At 36.2% G+C, this 16,823-nt stretch overlaps 1 protein-coding gene across 36 annotated transcripts in view; it reads left to right on the forward strand.

The window, feature by feature from the left end:
• CLASP2 (cytoplasmic linker associated protein 2) overlaps positions 1-16,823 on the forward strand; it is a 175,634-nt gene that overhangs the window by 26,014 nt on the left and 132,797 nt on the right. For 35 of the 36 annotated variants that reach the window (XM_087870058.1, XM_045798314.2, XM_045798320.2 and 32 more), the window contains one exon: positions 5,396-5,466. In XM_087870058.1, the coding sequence (XP_087726184.1) occupies positions 5,396-5,466 (71 nt within the window). Of the gene's footprint in view, positions 1-5,395; positions 5,467-10,624; positions 10,782-16,823 lie in introns of those variants that run through there. The other variant, XM_087870059.1, reaches the window with a different exon arrangement.

Consider the following 16,823-nt stretch of genomic DNA (forward strand, 5'->3'; position numbering starts at 1 on the left):
AAGCTATATAAGAATTGGTCACTACTGGGGTGCCTGGGTGGCTCAGTTGGTTAAGCGTCTGCCTTCAGCTCAGGTCATGATCCCAGGGTCCTGGGATCAAGTCCCGTGTCGGGCTCCCTGCTCATCAGGGAGTTTGCTTCTCCCTCTGCCATTCCCGCCTCTTATGCTCTCTGGCTGTCTCCATCTCTCTGTAAAATAAATAAATAAAATCTTAAAAAAAAAAAAAAAAAAAAAAAAGAAGTAGTCACTACTCTTAAAACCTAGTCAAATAAAAAGAAATTTAAGAATATTTGAGTACAGTGGCATCAGTCAGGTCAGTAAAAATCCCACTGATGAGCTTATGTATCAGAACATTTTTTCCAAAGGTACTTTTTTTTCTTTAGTACTTCTCAGAGTTTCTATTTTTATTAAAAATATTATTCCAATTAAATTTTTTTGTAATCAGATTTTAGTCCCAATTTTAAGGGGGGCTTGAAAGGATTGTTTTAACTTTTTATTATGGAAAATTTCAAACATAGACTGAAGTAGACAATAGTGTAATGAACCTTCATGCATCCATTACCCAGCTTCAAAAATTAACAACTCATGGCCAGTTTTGTAAGTTACAGTCTTACCTACTTACTCTTGTATTATTTTGAAGCAAATCCCAAGTCATAATATTTCATCTGTAATTCAGTACATTCAATACTATCGTCAGAACTTAATTTTTTTTTTGCAAATAATTCTATAAACCAAATACCCAGTCAGCATTCAAATTTCCAGTTGTTTCATAAACGTCATAAGTTTGTATATATATTTTTAGGTTTTTTTGAATCAGTATCCAAATAAAGTCCAACAATTAGATATGTTCTTCCAAGTCTTTCTAAATCTTTATGTGCCTCAACACTTTTTTCTCTTGTGTTTATTTGTTGAATAAGCTAGGTAGTTTATCCTGTAAAGTTTCCCATATTCCGAATAATGCTAATTCTTTTTCTGTGCTATGGTTTAATGTATCCTTCTGTCTTTATAGCCTACAAATTGGTAGTTGGATCTGGAGGCTTGATTAGATTTTTGGTGGTGGGGGGGTGGGGTGTCAGGAGATGCAAGACTACTTCAGAGGTATGTTCTGTTATAACCCTCATCATATGCGGCTATCTCTTCTTACCATGTAGTTTTTTTCCAGTACCAATTAGTTTTGGTAATAAGATTGTCCATTACTTATGCATTTTGTTTACTTATTCATTTTTTACTTCCAGGGCTAACAATTTCATTTGAAAATTCTACATCATTTTATGTGAATGAAAGAAATAATGTTAACATAATGTATTTATGTGTATGAGTATATATATGTATGTATATATATTACATTATATGTTTTAAAATTTATACTGAAATTATTTTTTATTAAATAATTTTACAATTTTATGCAAGTGTGGCATCCATACAGAAATGTATGTAAGTCATAAGTATGCAGCTGTGTAAATTATCATAAAGTAAATATACCCATGTATCTACATAGGTGGCATAGTTGAACATTATAATCAACCAGAAGCCTCCCTAAATCCTTTTTAATTCTTGAATTTTTGAATTTTATATAAGTGGAATCATATAGTATGTGCTCTTTTGTATCTGGCTTCTTTCAGTTAATGTTGTTATTATTTTTTAGAGATTTATTTACTTATTTGAGGGGGGAGGGGCAGGAGAAGAGACTCCTCAGGCAGGCCCCCTGCTAAGTGGGGAGCCTTCCATAGGACTCGATCCTACGACCCTGAGATCATGACCTGAGCTGAAACCAAGAGATGGTTGCTCAACCAACTGAGCCACCCGGGTGCCCGTTGTTGTTGTTGTTGTTTTAATTCATTTGGGTTGTTGGATCTGGCTACACTTGGTTCATTTTCATTGCCATTTACTTTTCTCTTTTATGAAGAAGTCCTACTTTATGAATCCATACTAATGATGGACTTATGAGCTGTTTTCAGTTTGTAGCTTTTTTGAATAATGCTATTAAATGTACATTCTTGTGCATGTCTTTTGGTGTACTTATGTATTCGTCTCTTAGAGTATATCTAAGAGTGCTGGGCTGTTGGATATGTTCACCAATAATTGATAATGACAAACAGTTTTCCAGAGTGGTTGTACCCATTTATATTCTTGCTGGCACTGTTTACAAGTTCCTATCATTCTACATTTTCATTGATATTTAGCATTATTAGACTTAATCGTACTAATTTTAGGTTTCTGGTGTATGCGTTGTCATTATAGTGGTAATCTGCATTTTTCTGATTACTAATAAGAGAACTGTTTCATGTATTAGCCATTTGGATATGTTCTTTTAAAGTGTCTTTTCAGGTCTCTTGCCTATTTTAAAAAATTGGGTGGTCTGTCATTTTTAAAAAATTGATTAGTAGGAAAATGCAAGCCCATTGTCAGCTATGTATATGTTTCCGATATCTTCTCCCACCTTGTGACTTGCCTTTTTACTTTCTTGATGATGTCTTTTAATGTGCGTAAGTTTTTAATTTTGATGTAGTTTTTGGTCATTTCCTTTATGATTAGACATTTCTGTGCCCAGTTTAAGAAATCTTTGCTTATCCTAGTGTCTTAAAGACATTCTCTAGATGATTGTCTTGAAGTTTTATTCACATTTAGATTTAAAGTCTGTGTGGTATTTTCTTTGAAAATGGTGTGAAATGGGGGTTCAGACACATTTTTTTTCCATGTGGATATCCACTTGACCAACACCACTTACTGAAAACGACTTTCTTCAGTGTTCCTTTTGTTGTAAATTAATTGTCCATACGTATGTTTAAGATTTTTGCATTTATGCTCAAAGTAAGATTAGCCTATAATTTTCCTTTCTTCTTATGTTTTTTTTATAAGTAATTTTAGTTGTTAGGAGAAACTCCTTATTTAATTTTTCTCCCCATCAGAATCTATCTCATAGGAGTTTTATCATATGTGGATAGCCTACACTTTAATGTTCTTATTGAAATAAGCCAATGACCTGTTAACCCTGTCCATTCTTTCTTACGGTTTCTCCAACAACTAAATGGTGAGTCACTTGCCAGATAAAGGAGTCTGAGACCAGAGCAGTGACAGGTAGTTGGTGAGAAGCTGAGGCTTTCTGACTCCCAGTCTACAGTTCTTTCCTCCTTGCTATGTTTGTGGTGTTCTTCTCCATGAGGCTTCTCTACCAGGTAGTAGGCAATGGGAGGGTATAAGGTGTGATGAGCTTTGCTTTGTCAAGCATGCCAGAATGTTTTCTGTCCTTAGTGTATGACCTCATTATTTTGTAGGTAGTATTTTGAATCTTCAGTTGACCCATTTATATCAAAAAGTCTAAAACTTTAGTAAGGTAAAATCTGAATGAATTTTAGTTTATCCATTTCTTCAGAGGATTGTTCCACTGTTTCCCTCTTTTCACTAACATTTATTCTCAAGAGTTAACTTTATACTGAATATTGCATTTATTTGAAAACTATATTCTTTTATCATATAGTGGTCATTTTCTAACTTTATTTTTCAGAAGGGTATTTTTCTGCCTCTCAAATGATATTCCCTTAGTGATTTTGAAATTTTCTGTTGGATATAGCCCTTTAGGGTAAAATTTCTGGTTTTGTCTACTCTTACTTATTTATATCAAGAACATTCTTCTTTATTAAAATAACTAAACTTAAGTATTAGTTATAAAGCCACTGAATCAAATTGTTTTAAAATAAAAATTAAATTAAAATTTTTTTCTTCCTGAAGTGCCTGGCTATGTTTTATCTGCCCACCTCAATTCCTTATCAGTTCTCTTGTCTTACAGCTTTCTGTCCTCAGTGTCTTACTCCCGTTTTGCTACTCTGAGTGTTAGTTTCATGCTTTTTAACATCTTGTTCTGCCATTTTCCCTGAGGAGCTCTCATGGATCCTCTCCTTTCTGTACCTGGCCTGTGTGGTCTTCATTCTGAGGTGTCCCACCTTCCAATTCCAGTTTTCCCTCCCCCATTTCATCTTGTCCACATCTTGTCTCTGGGCAACTTGTCTGCTGCCTGCTCAAGTCTCTGGAAGATACTACCCTGTAGGATGAAGAACCCATGTCTTCAAACTGAAGTGCTTGCTTTCAGATGTGTGAATGTTTTTATTTGTTGAATTCAGTGGGGGTAGGAGGTAAGGCTAAGGTTTAGAAATCACATTATGATGAATTCCTAGAAGGTTTTCAACTTTTAAAAAATATATTTTTAAGATAGAAAGTGTCTGTATCCTCAGTTTACAAGTAAAAAATGACAGAATGTGGACCACGGCTTAACTAAGGTTGTAGAAATGACACTGTGACAGAAACATAAGGGTAAGTCAGAGAACATCTGGCAATTAAAAACAAAATGACAATGGCCCCCCTCCCTTCCCCAAATCTCTAAGTCATAACTTTAAGAATAAATCATAGCATAGGGGCGTCTGGGTGGCTCGGTCAGTTAAGTGTCTGACTCTTGATTTCGGCTCAGATCATGATCTCGGGGTCCTGAGATCGAGCACCACGTCAGGTTTTGCACTGAGCATGGAACCTGCTTGAGAGTCTTTCTCTCCCTCTCTCTCTGCCCCTCCTTCCCCTCCCGTGCCTACACCCTCACTCGCTCTCAAAAAAAAAAAAAAAAAAAAAGGAATGAATCATAGCATGATATATTGGAAAGTAAAGGCAAAGCAAATTAGAAAAAATACTGCTGTCAGCGTGATCCCATTTTGATCTGAAGAAAAATTACATATAAATACAAACCATAAGAAAGCATACAATTAAAAAAATTGGATGGTGGGATTGTGTTTTGGGTTTTTTCTTTGTTCCTAATTATATTTCCTAGTTGTTTTTTTGTTTTGTTTTGTTTTGGTAAATAATGAGTCTATATTGCTTTTGTAATAAGAAACACATTTTTAACTAAAAAAAAAGTGATAGCAGAAGTGTAGAAAGTAATTCTGAAAATAATCAGAAGCAATAATGGAATTGGTGTTGAAAGAAAGTAGGTTAATAAAAATGTCAGATTATCAGTCATATCCGTATCCCTTTAGTTTATAGCATTTTGTATTTCCTTGTTTTTATATTTGCCTTATATTTCCTTTGCATGATTTTATGTACTTTTTAAAGAGGTCTTGGTGGCTGAATGCATTTATTATAAGGTTGTAACTAAAGTATTTTTGATGGGTTTGGAGAAATAATTTTATGAGGAAACATGAAACTGTGCATGTAGATGCTGCCTGTGTTTGGCTGCTTCTCTACTCAGGAGGGATGGGCTTGGTGTTTTCTCTCAGTAAGTGAGGTGATTATAAAAAAGAGTTGTTTGAAACTAACTGAATCTCTGAACTTATTTTTCTCAGGGAGGTGGTTAAGGAAATTGTTTCTATTTAAACTGTATATAAAACAAACAAAATGTGTTCTTTATTCCCAGATTAGAGATGATCTTTGCCAAATTTGATGAAGTGCAAAATTCAGGCGGTATGATTTTGAGTGTCTGCAAAGGTAAGAGTAATTAAGTTATTCCAATTCTCAAACATTTCTAAGATTACTTAGCAAAGTTTTAGATACTAAAACATGTTTTCAGGTCAACTATTATATTACTGATTCAGCAGATTTGATTCTGTGGCTTGAAGCTTAGTTAGGGTATAATAACAGTCTTTACCTACTGCTAATTATTACCTATTCTCTGACTCTTTTAGAGTAATTGAAAATTGTATTTTGGGTCGGTTGTGTAAAATGATACTGTTCTTTTGCCTTATTTTTTGTATTTTCGGGGTTGAAGATAGGTTGACCCTCTTGCCTTGCATGTTCCATGCATAAAATGTGTTTTTTTTTCCTGAAAGTAATTGTTTCACTTAGTTGTTTTTAGTAAAAGTTTTCGGGTTGATGGGCTTTATTACACCTATGTGTAGACTCTCAGGGATGGTACTGGTAAAGAGACATAGATGTAGAAACTTCACCAGCGTGATCATCTTTGCCTTCTCAGTTGGAATTCAAGGACGTTTCGGGTTAATATGTAGCAGTTACTCAGTTTTGTGGTTGTTCTTCTTTTTGTAAGGTTGCTAGACTGTGTTTGGTTTTAGTGGGTGGCATTTACCTAGACTTTAATTTTTAGCCATGTCTGTGAAGAATATATTCTATTTCCAAAGGTAATATAGGTGGTTTTTCCACCTAGGAAAGTAGGTTCCTATTAAAGAGATCGGGGTGGGAAGGCGGCTGGGTGGTTCAGTCTGTTAAGCGTCAGCCTCTTGGTTTTGGTTCAGGTCATGATCTCAGGGTCCCGAACTCAACTGAGAATCTGCTTCCCTTCTCCTTTCCCTCTGCTCCTCCCCGGGCGCTCAGGCCCGCGCTTGTGCTCTCTCTCTCTCTCTTTCTCTAAAATAAATAAATCTTTAAAAATAATTAAAGAGGGGCACCTGGGTGGCGCAGTCATTGAGCGTCTGCCTTCGGCTCAGGGGGTGATCCCGGTGTTCCGGGATCGAGCCCCACATCAGGCTCCTCTGCTGGAAGCCTGCTTCTTCTCCCACTCCCCCTGCTTGTGTTCTCTCTCGCTGGCTGTCTGTCTCTGTCAAATAAATAAAAAAAAATAAAATAAAATCTTTAAAAAAAAAATTAAAGAGAGTGTGATTAACTTAGTAATGTAATTGATCTTGGGGGAAAAATTGGTGTGTGAGTTGTATAGTCAAATAATGGAAAAACTAGTTACTAATATAATTTAATTCTTTTTCTCTGGCTTAAACCAAGACTGAGCCTTGTTGTGTTGCAGGAAGGCAGATGGAGTGAGAGTTTAGTGTTAAAAAGATTGTGTCTACCCTAATCTAAACTTAGTTCCAGAAGCATAAATTGACTTCAGCGCTACCAGTCCTCACCCAGACTGCCAGCTTTTCTCACTCTTCTCTGAATAGAAGGTGTTTTAAGTACCTTATCCTTATTTTTTCAGCAGTTACCTCTATTTCCATAGAAACCAAAAACAGCAGGAAGACGGATAGTTGTTAAAATTCCTTGGATTGAGACTGCTATGTTTTCATACCATTTGTAGTGCATTCTCATTTGTGTATTCTAGACTATGTAGTTACAAGTCTAAGAGAAAAATATAATGCATACTACAAATTTAAGATATTGATTATTTGGTTATAGTTTATTTAGGAAGTACGGTCTTTCTTGTATTTTGTGAGGTTATTTCTGTTACCTTCAAAATGGAAGATTTTATATTCCCTATTCTCTTAGCTCCCATTTCTTTTTGTCTTGCTTCTCTCTCCATAACAGGAGGTTTGGGGTCAGTATCTGGCATTTATTTCTCTTGGAGTCTTCAGAGATTTTTTTGTGTTGGAGATTATGATCTGAGTATTGCATGTGTGGTCACATGTGAGTGTTAAAGTCTAATAGGTATACAGTGGGGTGTAGAAGAAGTAAGTAGGGCAGGATGTTTTTGATGACAGTATTATGCTGTCAGTGAAAAATACTTTAATGGATTCGTTAATAAGGTAAGAGGCTATAAGAGGGAAGCCGTTTATCATGTTAGCAGTCCCAGGGCCCAGGTCTCTCCTCTTGCTTGTTTGTATTCTCTCTCTGTAATGTAATCCAGCCCAAAGGCTTTAAATGATAACTATTTGCTGTTGACTCCTAAATGTGTGGTTCTGGCCCTCATTCATCTCTCTTATGTTCTAGATTTAGTAGCCTGTGGCCTTGATGACATTTCCATTGGAGTGCCTAAAGGATCTCAGGCTTAACATGTCCAAAAGTGGAAAGCCTATTGTCTCTTCCTTCCCCTCAAATCTGTTGTTCCCCCATTTTACCCATTTCAGTCAGTGCCACCACCATCAGCTCAGGCTAGAAACCTGAATTGATCCCCCAGTCTGTCTACCTTTGAAATCCTAATATATCTAAAATTCTTTATTTCCCCCCTATCTCCACTGCTAAAACCCCACTCTAAGTCTTCAGCTTTTACCTGGATTATTGCAATAGATTTCCTTTTTTATATAATAATTTTTTGTTATATTATGTTAGTCCCCATACAGTACATCCCTAAATTTTGATGTAAAGTTCCAATGATTCATTACTTGCGTATAACACCCAGTGTACCATGCAATACGTGCCCTCCTTACTACCCATTACCCGCCTATCCCATTCCCCCACCCCCCTCCCCTCTGAAGCCCTCAGTTTGTTTCCCAGAGTCCATAGTCTCTCATGGTTCATTCCCCCTTCTGTTTATTATTGCAATAGATTTCTGTTCCATGTTTGCCCTCTAGAATCTGTTTTCTACCCCGAAGTGTGAATGATCTTAAAATGTAAATTAGATCATGTCACAACAGTGAAGAAGACAAAGTTTCTGCCTCAGGGAGCCTACATTCTAGTGAGGGAGATAGATCGTAAACAAGTAAGCAAATAAGGGAATGAATGCCCAGAGTGATTACAGTCGGTATTAGAAGAAATACAACTACCCTTTGTTTAATGAATCTAATGAAATTAATTTAACTTATTCCTAAAATCCTTGCAGTTAAGTGAAAACCATTAAATGAAAAAATTATTTCCACTAACATTATGGTATGTGTCATCCCAACCCAGCACAATGAATAATTTTTTAATAATTTTTTATAGGTAGAGAAATCTATTAATTGAACATTGAAAACGAATTTTTATAAGTAATAATTTGAAGGCAAAAAGTTTGTACCCACTCTTTTTTTAATTGCTGCATGATTTTTCTCTACAAAATTTTGAGCCCTTATTGGTTTATTGTAATTGTGTACTCAACCTAAAACTTTAAAGTTATAGAACCAAAAACATTTTAGGGCAAAATAAAGGTTCAAGACGAAAACTTGTGGAAATAGTTCATGCACATAACAGACTGAGAGCCACTGAAGATACCATCTATTCTCTCTCTCACTTGGTGTACATGTGCAAAGCAAGTTGTTATGAATTCACCCAAATACGGCATTCAGTTCAGATTTGTTCCATATGATATTCTAGAAACTGTTATGGTAAATAAAATTGTTTAGTGTGTCTGTGCCTGAAGCCATAATAATGAAATATCAAACTTCTTATAATATATTGATTTAGAGTGCTTTGGGATGAAAAGAGTCATTTTAGTAAACACAGACAAAAACAACAAAACCCAGGTTATAAAGGTGGTATAACTTGACCATAAGAGTTCTTTTTTTCTCTTTAGTCTTCTCCTTCTCCCCTTATGCATGTCTCAGTGCACAGTCTTATATCTCATGCTTTTGTCTCTTATTTCTTTCATATAACTGCCATATCTATACTATTGATTTAAGTTTTGGTTGAATTCTTTGACTTGATTTTCTAGGTAATTAGTTCATCACACTCAAGACACAAAGTAAATTACATCATCAGAGATTTGAGCATATCATTTAGTTTAGGGAAGGGAGAAATGCACATTTTTTGTCTTGAGGGTTTTTTAAGCCTGACTTTAATTCTGTTACAAAATAAGTTAGGCAGAATGCCTAAGTACAGTGGAATTAATGTTAATCAGATCCAAGGCTGAAGGAGGCAATACCAGCCCTGGAGGAAGGAAAAGACGGAGAGTTGCAGGCCCCCTGTGATTATGGCTGGGCCTGTTGTTGTCATGGAGCTTTCTAGACCATCTCCTACGCTAACTGAGATGTAAACACCAACAGTGTTGGTGGCTGTGACTGCAAGTCTTTTTCTCTTTGACTGTGAAAAAGCTATGCATAGTTCTGATTTGTCTCATGTGCGTAGGACCTAATGAAGTCTTGGGGTGAAATCATTGTAAAATGTTTCCCCACTTCTCTATTTGAAACAGTTGCTAGGAAAAGAATTGCTCTAGGAGGCTGACAGTAAAACGAAGCATAGGAGTTAGGCTTTGAAATTACCTTGAAACTTGGCTTATAAGAGGCAATAAGGTAACTTGCAGTCTAGTTTTTTATATGCTTGTAACATACACTTTAGTGAAAAGCAGAGCTGCCCTTTTCTTAGATTGATTTTTTAAAACGTGGCTGTTTGTGACCATGAGCCCCAGGGCCTTCCCGGAGCTTGACAATGTGCTGATGGTTGTGCAGCGTGGATGGAGGGTGCTCCGTGTCCTGCAGCTGCGCACTGGCTAGGTTCTGTCTCCACCAGAAGCAAGCTTTGTTCCGTGTGGCTCTGCTGTCCGCACACAGAGCAGCCTTTGATGGGCTGCCTTTGACGTGATTTGTTTACGGCAGCCAGAAATGCTTCCTGCATAATGAGAGCAGTTAATCATGGAAACTGGGCTATTCCTGTTTGTGCACTTCTAGCAATCTTCTGTTGTAAATATTAAAAGATAATGACAAAAGGATGAAAACCTTTTTAAAAAGGCCCAAAATCAGTTAATCCATCAGATCATGTGATTGCTACTGATTACATGGATATCTTTAGGGAAGCAGAAAATGATTGCTGAACACATGCCTTGTGTTTTGATGATTGCATTAAAAGTCCCCCAGTGGGATGGCATTTATTGGCTCCCGGAGCTTTTCTTACATTAAATTTCGGGCAGCCAGTACAAGGAGAAGCATCATAACCTGTGTATAACCACATATGTGCAGTTAAAGAATAATCTTGATCAAGCTCTGCTAGGTTCTGCTAAATAGACGAGGATTTTCAGCAAGACCCCAGACTTTTATTTTGAAGTGGAGTAGCAGCTGTTGGCTATTGCGGTGCAGAGCTGCAGCGCGGCCTGGGTCACACAGTGCTCCGGGTGTCTGCAGGCTGCAGGCCGAGCCCAGTGGCGCAGGCACCGAGCTGCATTTATTTGCTGTGCTGTTTGACCTCTTGGTTTGAGAAAGCTCCCTGGACCATCTGAATGGCTATGGGAGATGGTGAGTAAGATATATTTTTCTTCTTATGCTTGTGTTATACACTTCCTTTTAAAGTGACGATCATTTGCCGTGTAAGAAATAGATTTCTCCCTAAAGAACGAAGGACACTTGTGTGTGTGTGTGTGTGTGTGTGTGTGTGTGTGTGTGTACAGTCGTGTGTGCATCTATGCACATGTGTGCTTACTTGCCATTTAGTATTCTTTTCTACTTGATACGTCTGTATAGGATCTGGCAAATCTGACAATATACCTTGCAACCCAAGCAAGCCCTCAGTCTTTGGTAGTGGGTATGAAGGACTATTGGAAGAAACATAGAATATATGCAAAAGCTTTGAAGAGAGAATATGGAATATGGCCCGTAGAAGAATGACAGATTTTGGCATGAAGGTTTGGTTAGCTAGCTTGTCATCTTTCCTGTCGTATATGACAACAAGTAGAATTTTATGGAAATAAAGTATTTAAAGAAGCAAAATGGCTTGCCATAGATACTATTTTAATTAATATGCTTGTGATTTGTCAGTGTCCCTAGTAAATTTTTCTCTAGAAGATATTGTCTTTTACAAGTCCTGTATAGGTTATAATTTTATTAAAAATTGATTTTGCTAGTGTTTTATTATAATAATAATTTAAAAAATATTTCTGTAGTGCTTTGTAGTGTTCCAAAGCACTTTAGTATACTTAGTGTACATTAACTCCTCAGGTACAAATAACTATATGAAGTGTACGGAGTATTTTGGTGTTTCCATTGCACAGATTGGGAAACTGAGGCTTGCTGATATGTTAAGTCCTAGATCTAGGCACAGAGAGCAAACCAGAACCAAATCTAGAACCTCAAGTTGCATTTGGAATTGTCCTTCCTAACACTTAACTACCTGAGCGTGGTTTTTTTCATTGTTAAAGCTTTTGTTAATATGCTTAGAGGCATGTTTTATAATATCATCAATGCCAGAGATGTGTATGAAAGGGAACTTAAAGTTCCTGAAAAATATTCTGTGTATTTTTCACTAGGTTCTTAAGGAAGACTGGTCTGTATTTGGAAGTTTTAAGTCTAAGAGTTTTATCCTTCTTACGACAAGATAATGACTTCTGTCTCAGGAGTTTGTCCCCTTGGGACTATGAGGAATGGGATGCAAATGTACCAAAATGATGATGTTGGTAAATAGTCATTTAAAGTGTTATATACATGCTAATAGATATATGATAGTATATTTTGTTTTGGTATTGTAATGGTTTATTCCAGGAATTTATGTACTTGTTTTATATGTCCTTTTGGAAATAATTTTAACTAATTTTTTAAGGCAAAATCCATCAAACTTAGCAAGTTAAGTTCTCACATACTTTAGGGCATTGCCAAATTTATATATTTATGTTTTAAACCTTAATTTACAGGTGACTCTAAATGTTGCATTTGATTGGGGCCATATCCAGATTTTATTTCTTTCTTAAACATGGGTTTGATGGCTATTAGTGTATATTTACTTTTCTTTTTTCAAGCAATACATAAATACATTCAGACTATTTAGGAATGTACAAATTTTAAAAAATCAAAATAACAGCCTTTTATGAAGTTCAGAGGGTAACCTTCCTGCTCATTCTGTTCTTCAAAATGGAAATACTTTTACTGTATTTTATTGGTGATTATAGTAATACACCTTTATTTAAAAATCGGAAATCTAGGGGGGCACCTGGTTGGCTCAGTCGGTAAAGCATGAGACTCTTGATCTTGAGGTCGTGAATTCGAGCCCCATGTTGGGCATAGAGTTTACTTTTAAAAAATTAATTTAAAAAATAGAAATAGGACATCTAAACAGAAAAGATACATGGTAACAGGTCATCTTGCGATTTGTAGTTTTAAACAGTGTCATATATACTCCTCTATATATTAGTCTTTCTGGCATATAGTACACATATACTAGTGTCATGTGAACATGTATAACAAATGGATTATAAAACAAAACAAAACAAATGGATTATGTTATTCTTAACCTGCGTTGTTTCTTATTCTTTCATTTTTTTTAAGACTTTATTTATTTGACAGAGAGAAACAGCGAGACAGGGAACACAAGCAAGGGGAGTGGGAGAGGGAGAAGCAGGCTTCCCGCCGAGCAGGGAGCCCCATGCAGGGCTCGATCCCAGGACCCTGGGATCATGACCTGAGCCAAAGGCAGACGCTTAACAGCTGAGCCACCCAGGTGCCCCGTTATTCTTTCATTTTAATTAATGAAAATATCTTCTTTTCAAAATTCAAGCAATGCAGATAAAGTAAAATTCCCCTCTGAACCTCATTTAAGCCCAGATATAAACAGAGGTGAACACTTTTATTAGTGTCTGTCTTTGCATACCTTTTACTGTCCCTTACATGTGTATTAAGTATCAAAATAAATGGTCTTGTTTTTACTGTGTTTACATAAATGATATTGTTCTGAAAGTATTTTTGCCATTTGCTACATCTCCTTGGTATGGCATAGAGTTTTTCTTTTCTTTTTTTTAATGTCCTCATATGTAACTGTCTTGTTTGAACTGTTACATAATATGCTATAGTATGAATGTATCATAACCATTTCTTTTATAGAATTTTAGGTTGTTTAATCACATACAATTTTCTAAATGATTCTGAAACACCTTTCTACAAATAGTATGTGTGTATACACACACGTGTATATGTTTCTTAAAATACTCTAGAAATAGAATTTCTGTATCTAAATCTTTATTCATTTCAAATTGTGGTAGTTGTAGCTAATTTCCTCCAAAAGAGGCTTTACCACTTACGTTCCCACCATCAATGCCTGCTATCCTGCATTCTTTTCAGTTCTCACTATTATTATTTTTAAAATTTGCCTGTCAAATGGGTGAAAAATATCTCCCCCTTTTAAAAACATTCTGCTGTCTGATAAGGTTGATCATCTTTAGATGTTTGGTTATTTGTATTTCCTTTTCTATGGATTATGTTCTGGCATCCTTAGCCAACTTTTTTTTTTTCTTATTTGACTTTGATAGTTGCTCTTTATGTATTCCGGTTATCAATCGGTTATCTATTAAATATATGTTACATAAGCTTAACTTCAAGACCATTTGAAAGATTTTATTAGCAGTTTTATTTCTAGGCAAACTCAGGTTTTTGAAACATTATAATGACTATGAAGTAAAGAGTTGTTGAGGGTGGCTCTGACGTGCCTTTCTGTTTAGTTTTCTTTATCCTTACCCAAGAGTTTAAAACCAAGTAATCAGATGATTGTGAAGTAGCTCTGGGCAGTCAAATCAGATAGAGTTAAAAACCTGTGGGATTATTATGTGGCACTGAGCCCTGCAGTCTGCCTCAGAAGCTCATGAGAGGAATTTGGCCTTTGTTGTTATGTTACAGAGTGGCTGGAAAGAAATAAGGTTTTGTTGCAAACAGATTATTTCTACACTTATAGCATGTCAACACAGTCTATTCTTCCAAACATGAATCTTTTAAAAAACATATACAAGTGACGATGTAACCTTGACTTTCCAAAGGGAAGCCTTCAAGACCACCCCAAACTGACATATCACTACTGATTTGGTAGAAAGGGAACAATAGTAAGAAATTAGTGCTGAGTAGATCTCTCCTCTTCTATACCCTTGAATATTCTATGTGCTATGCTGGAATTGGGTTAACACAAATCACTGAAAGAAGGCAACCCTTTAACTTAGTGGCAAAAAGGCCAAACTTTTTTTTTCTAAGAGCAGTGATAATGGGGAAAACAGGGGTTGGGTGCCTGGGTGGCTCAGTTGTTAAGCGTCTGCCTTCGGCTCAGGGCCTGATGGGCTCGAGCCCCACATCGGGCTCCCTGCTCTGCTGGGAGCCTGCTTCTTCCTCTCCCACTCCCCTGCTTGTGTTCCCTCTCTCACTGGCTGTCTCTCTCTCTGTCAAATAAATAAATAAAATCTTTAAAAAAAAAATGGGGAAAACAGAGTCTGTAAGGAGAAAAAGTAAATTACAAGGGACAAAGGATTGGGCATTCAGCAATATAGGTGGTAGTAGTGGGCACTAAGATTGAAAATCTTAGCCTTTTTGAAACAGACTCTGTTTACCTATCTGGGTGCAAGGTCTTGGGGCACCAGTAGCAACATATCCTCCAACATAAAGTTGCTAATGAACCTTTTTTTTTTTACATCTTTTTTTTTTGTACATGTAGAATGTACAGTTGGTGTACTTTACAGCTATCATGACCAACTATATTTGTCATGAAATTTTACCCAAAATGACTAGTTTTTGTGAAGGTTCTAAATAAACCTTATTGGGGCTCCTGGGTAGCTCAGTCCATTAAGCGTCTGCCTTTGGCTCAGGTCATGATCCCATGGTCCTGGGATTGAGCCCCACAGCAGATTCCATGCTCAGTGGGGAGTCTTCTCCCTCCCCCCTGCCCTTCCCTCCTGCTTGTGTTCTCACTTGCTCTGTCTCTCTCAAATGAATAAATAAAAAGTCTTTTAAAAAAAGTAATAAAATAAACCTTATTATGAGCATCATTTATTATTTACTTTGATATTATGGCTATTGAGAAATATGTTGTTTTAATTTTATTAATACCAAGTAACTGTTTAAATTGTGTCTGCCCCTTAACTTCATTGAACTATCAAAGATCTTAAATTTTTAATGGGCTACTTTAAAGAAAAGGACAAAAGTCTTTAAGAAGGTTTTTAACTAGTCAGTTAGTAACTACCTAGAAATTTTAAGAGACTTTATGGAATTTCTTGGTCTCTTTTAAACTTTATATGAGATGGACTTAATTTTTTAAAAAATAAAATTGTTAACAATTTAAGATTAACTATGCTGCTGAAAACATAGTATCTTTATGTGAATATTAAAATTTGGCCATTGTTTTATTTTGAAGCACTTGGATTTCTTATTTCTAGTCATTTTACTGAAATTTTTTTAGTTTAAATTGAATACATTTTAAATGTTTACTGTTTTATTATTTTACCTCTGAAGGCTTTTGATTTTCTTTAGCTCGAAGAAATCTTTTATTTTTTTGATAAGTTTCTCCCCTTCATTAGCTTTAGTCTCTCCTTACGGAATTGTTACCAGTCAGATGTTGAACCTCCTATGTTGATTCACTGTCCATTATGTTTTGTCTCTTCTCCTAAGTTTTATGTCTTTCTCTTTTTCCTGGTATTCTAGGGGATCTCCTTGACTTTTTCAGCCAATCCTTCCATTAAATTTTAATTTTATTAAATAAAAGTTTATATGATTACAGGATTTTTTTTTTCCCTTTTCTGGTGGTTCCATTTTTACAGTTGTGTGTGTGTTTGTGTGTGCGCACATGTGCATTCACATGCATACTTATGTATAAAATACTGAGCTTTCTGAGTTGGGGGTGGGAAGAGCTTAATGATGAAATTGTTTCATAGGTTTTCAGTGATTCATTGCAAATCATTCCTGTACTTGCTGGCTTAGAGAGTGTTACTTGTCTGTCGTTCTACAAGGTAGATCAGTCCTCACTGCTGTTTCAGTCTGCTTCTGAGAATTCTGAATTGCAGCTTTGATGTGGTTTTATTCTTCAAAAGCTTTCCATTCTTTTAATTTGCATTTTATAAGAATTTGTTGCTATCTTTTGGATGCTGATTTCATATACTTTGCCCTGCCTCATTTTCTGTGGTCTTATGATGTTGCTTATAATTTTATTGGGGGTCCATTATAGGGTTTTAAGCAAGAGAGCAAAGTGATTCAAATTATCATAGTTCTTTTAAGGAAGAATTTCAAACATACCCAGAAATTAAGAGTATTGTGACAACCTCCATTACTACCTACTATCCAGCTTCAAGAAATTATCAATACATAGTCTTTATTTATCTGTATCCCTACCTGTCTTCCCCAACCCTACCTATCCTGCTGGACCGGGGTATGGGTGTATGGACACACATGCACATGCACTCACACACGTAAAGTAAAACATCTTTTTAGTGGGGCGCCTGGGTGGCACAGCGGTTAAGCGTCTGCCTTCGGCTCAGGGCGTGATCCCAGCGTTATGGGATTGAGCCCCACATCAGGCTCCTCCGCTATGAGCCTGCTTCTTCCTCT

Source organism: Ursus americanus, chromosome 20 (assembly GCF_024610735.1).
Source record: "Ursus americanus isolate L20-20 chromosome 20, mUrsAme1.1.p, whole genome shotgun sequence".
Taxonomy (NCBI): domain Eukaryota; kingdom Metazoa; phylum Chordata; class Mammalia; order Carnivora; family Ursidae; genus Ursus; species Ursus americanus.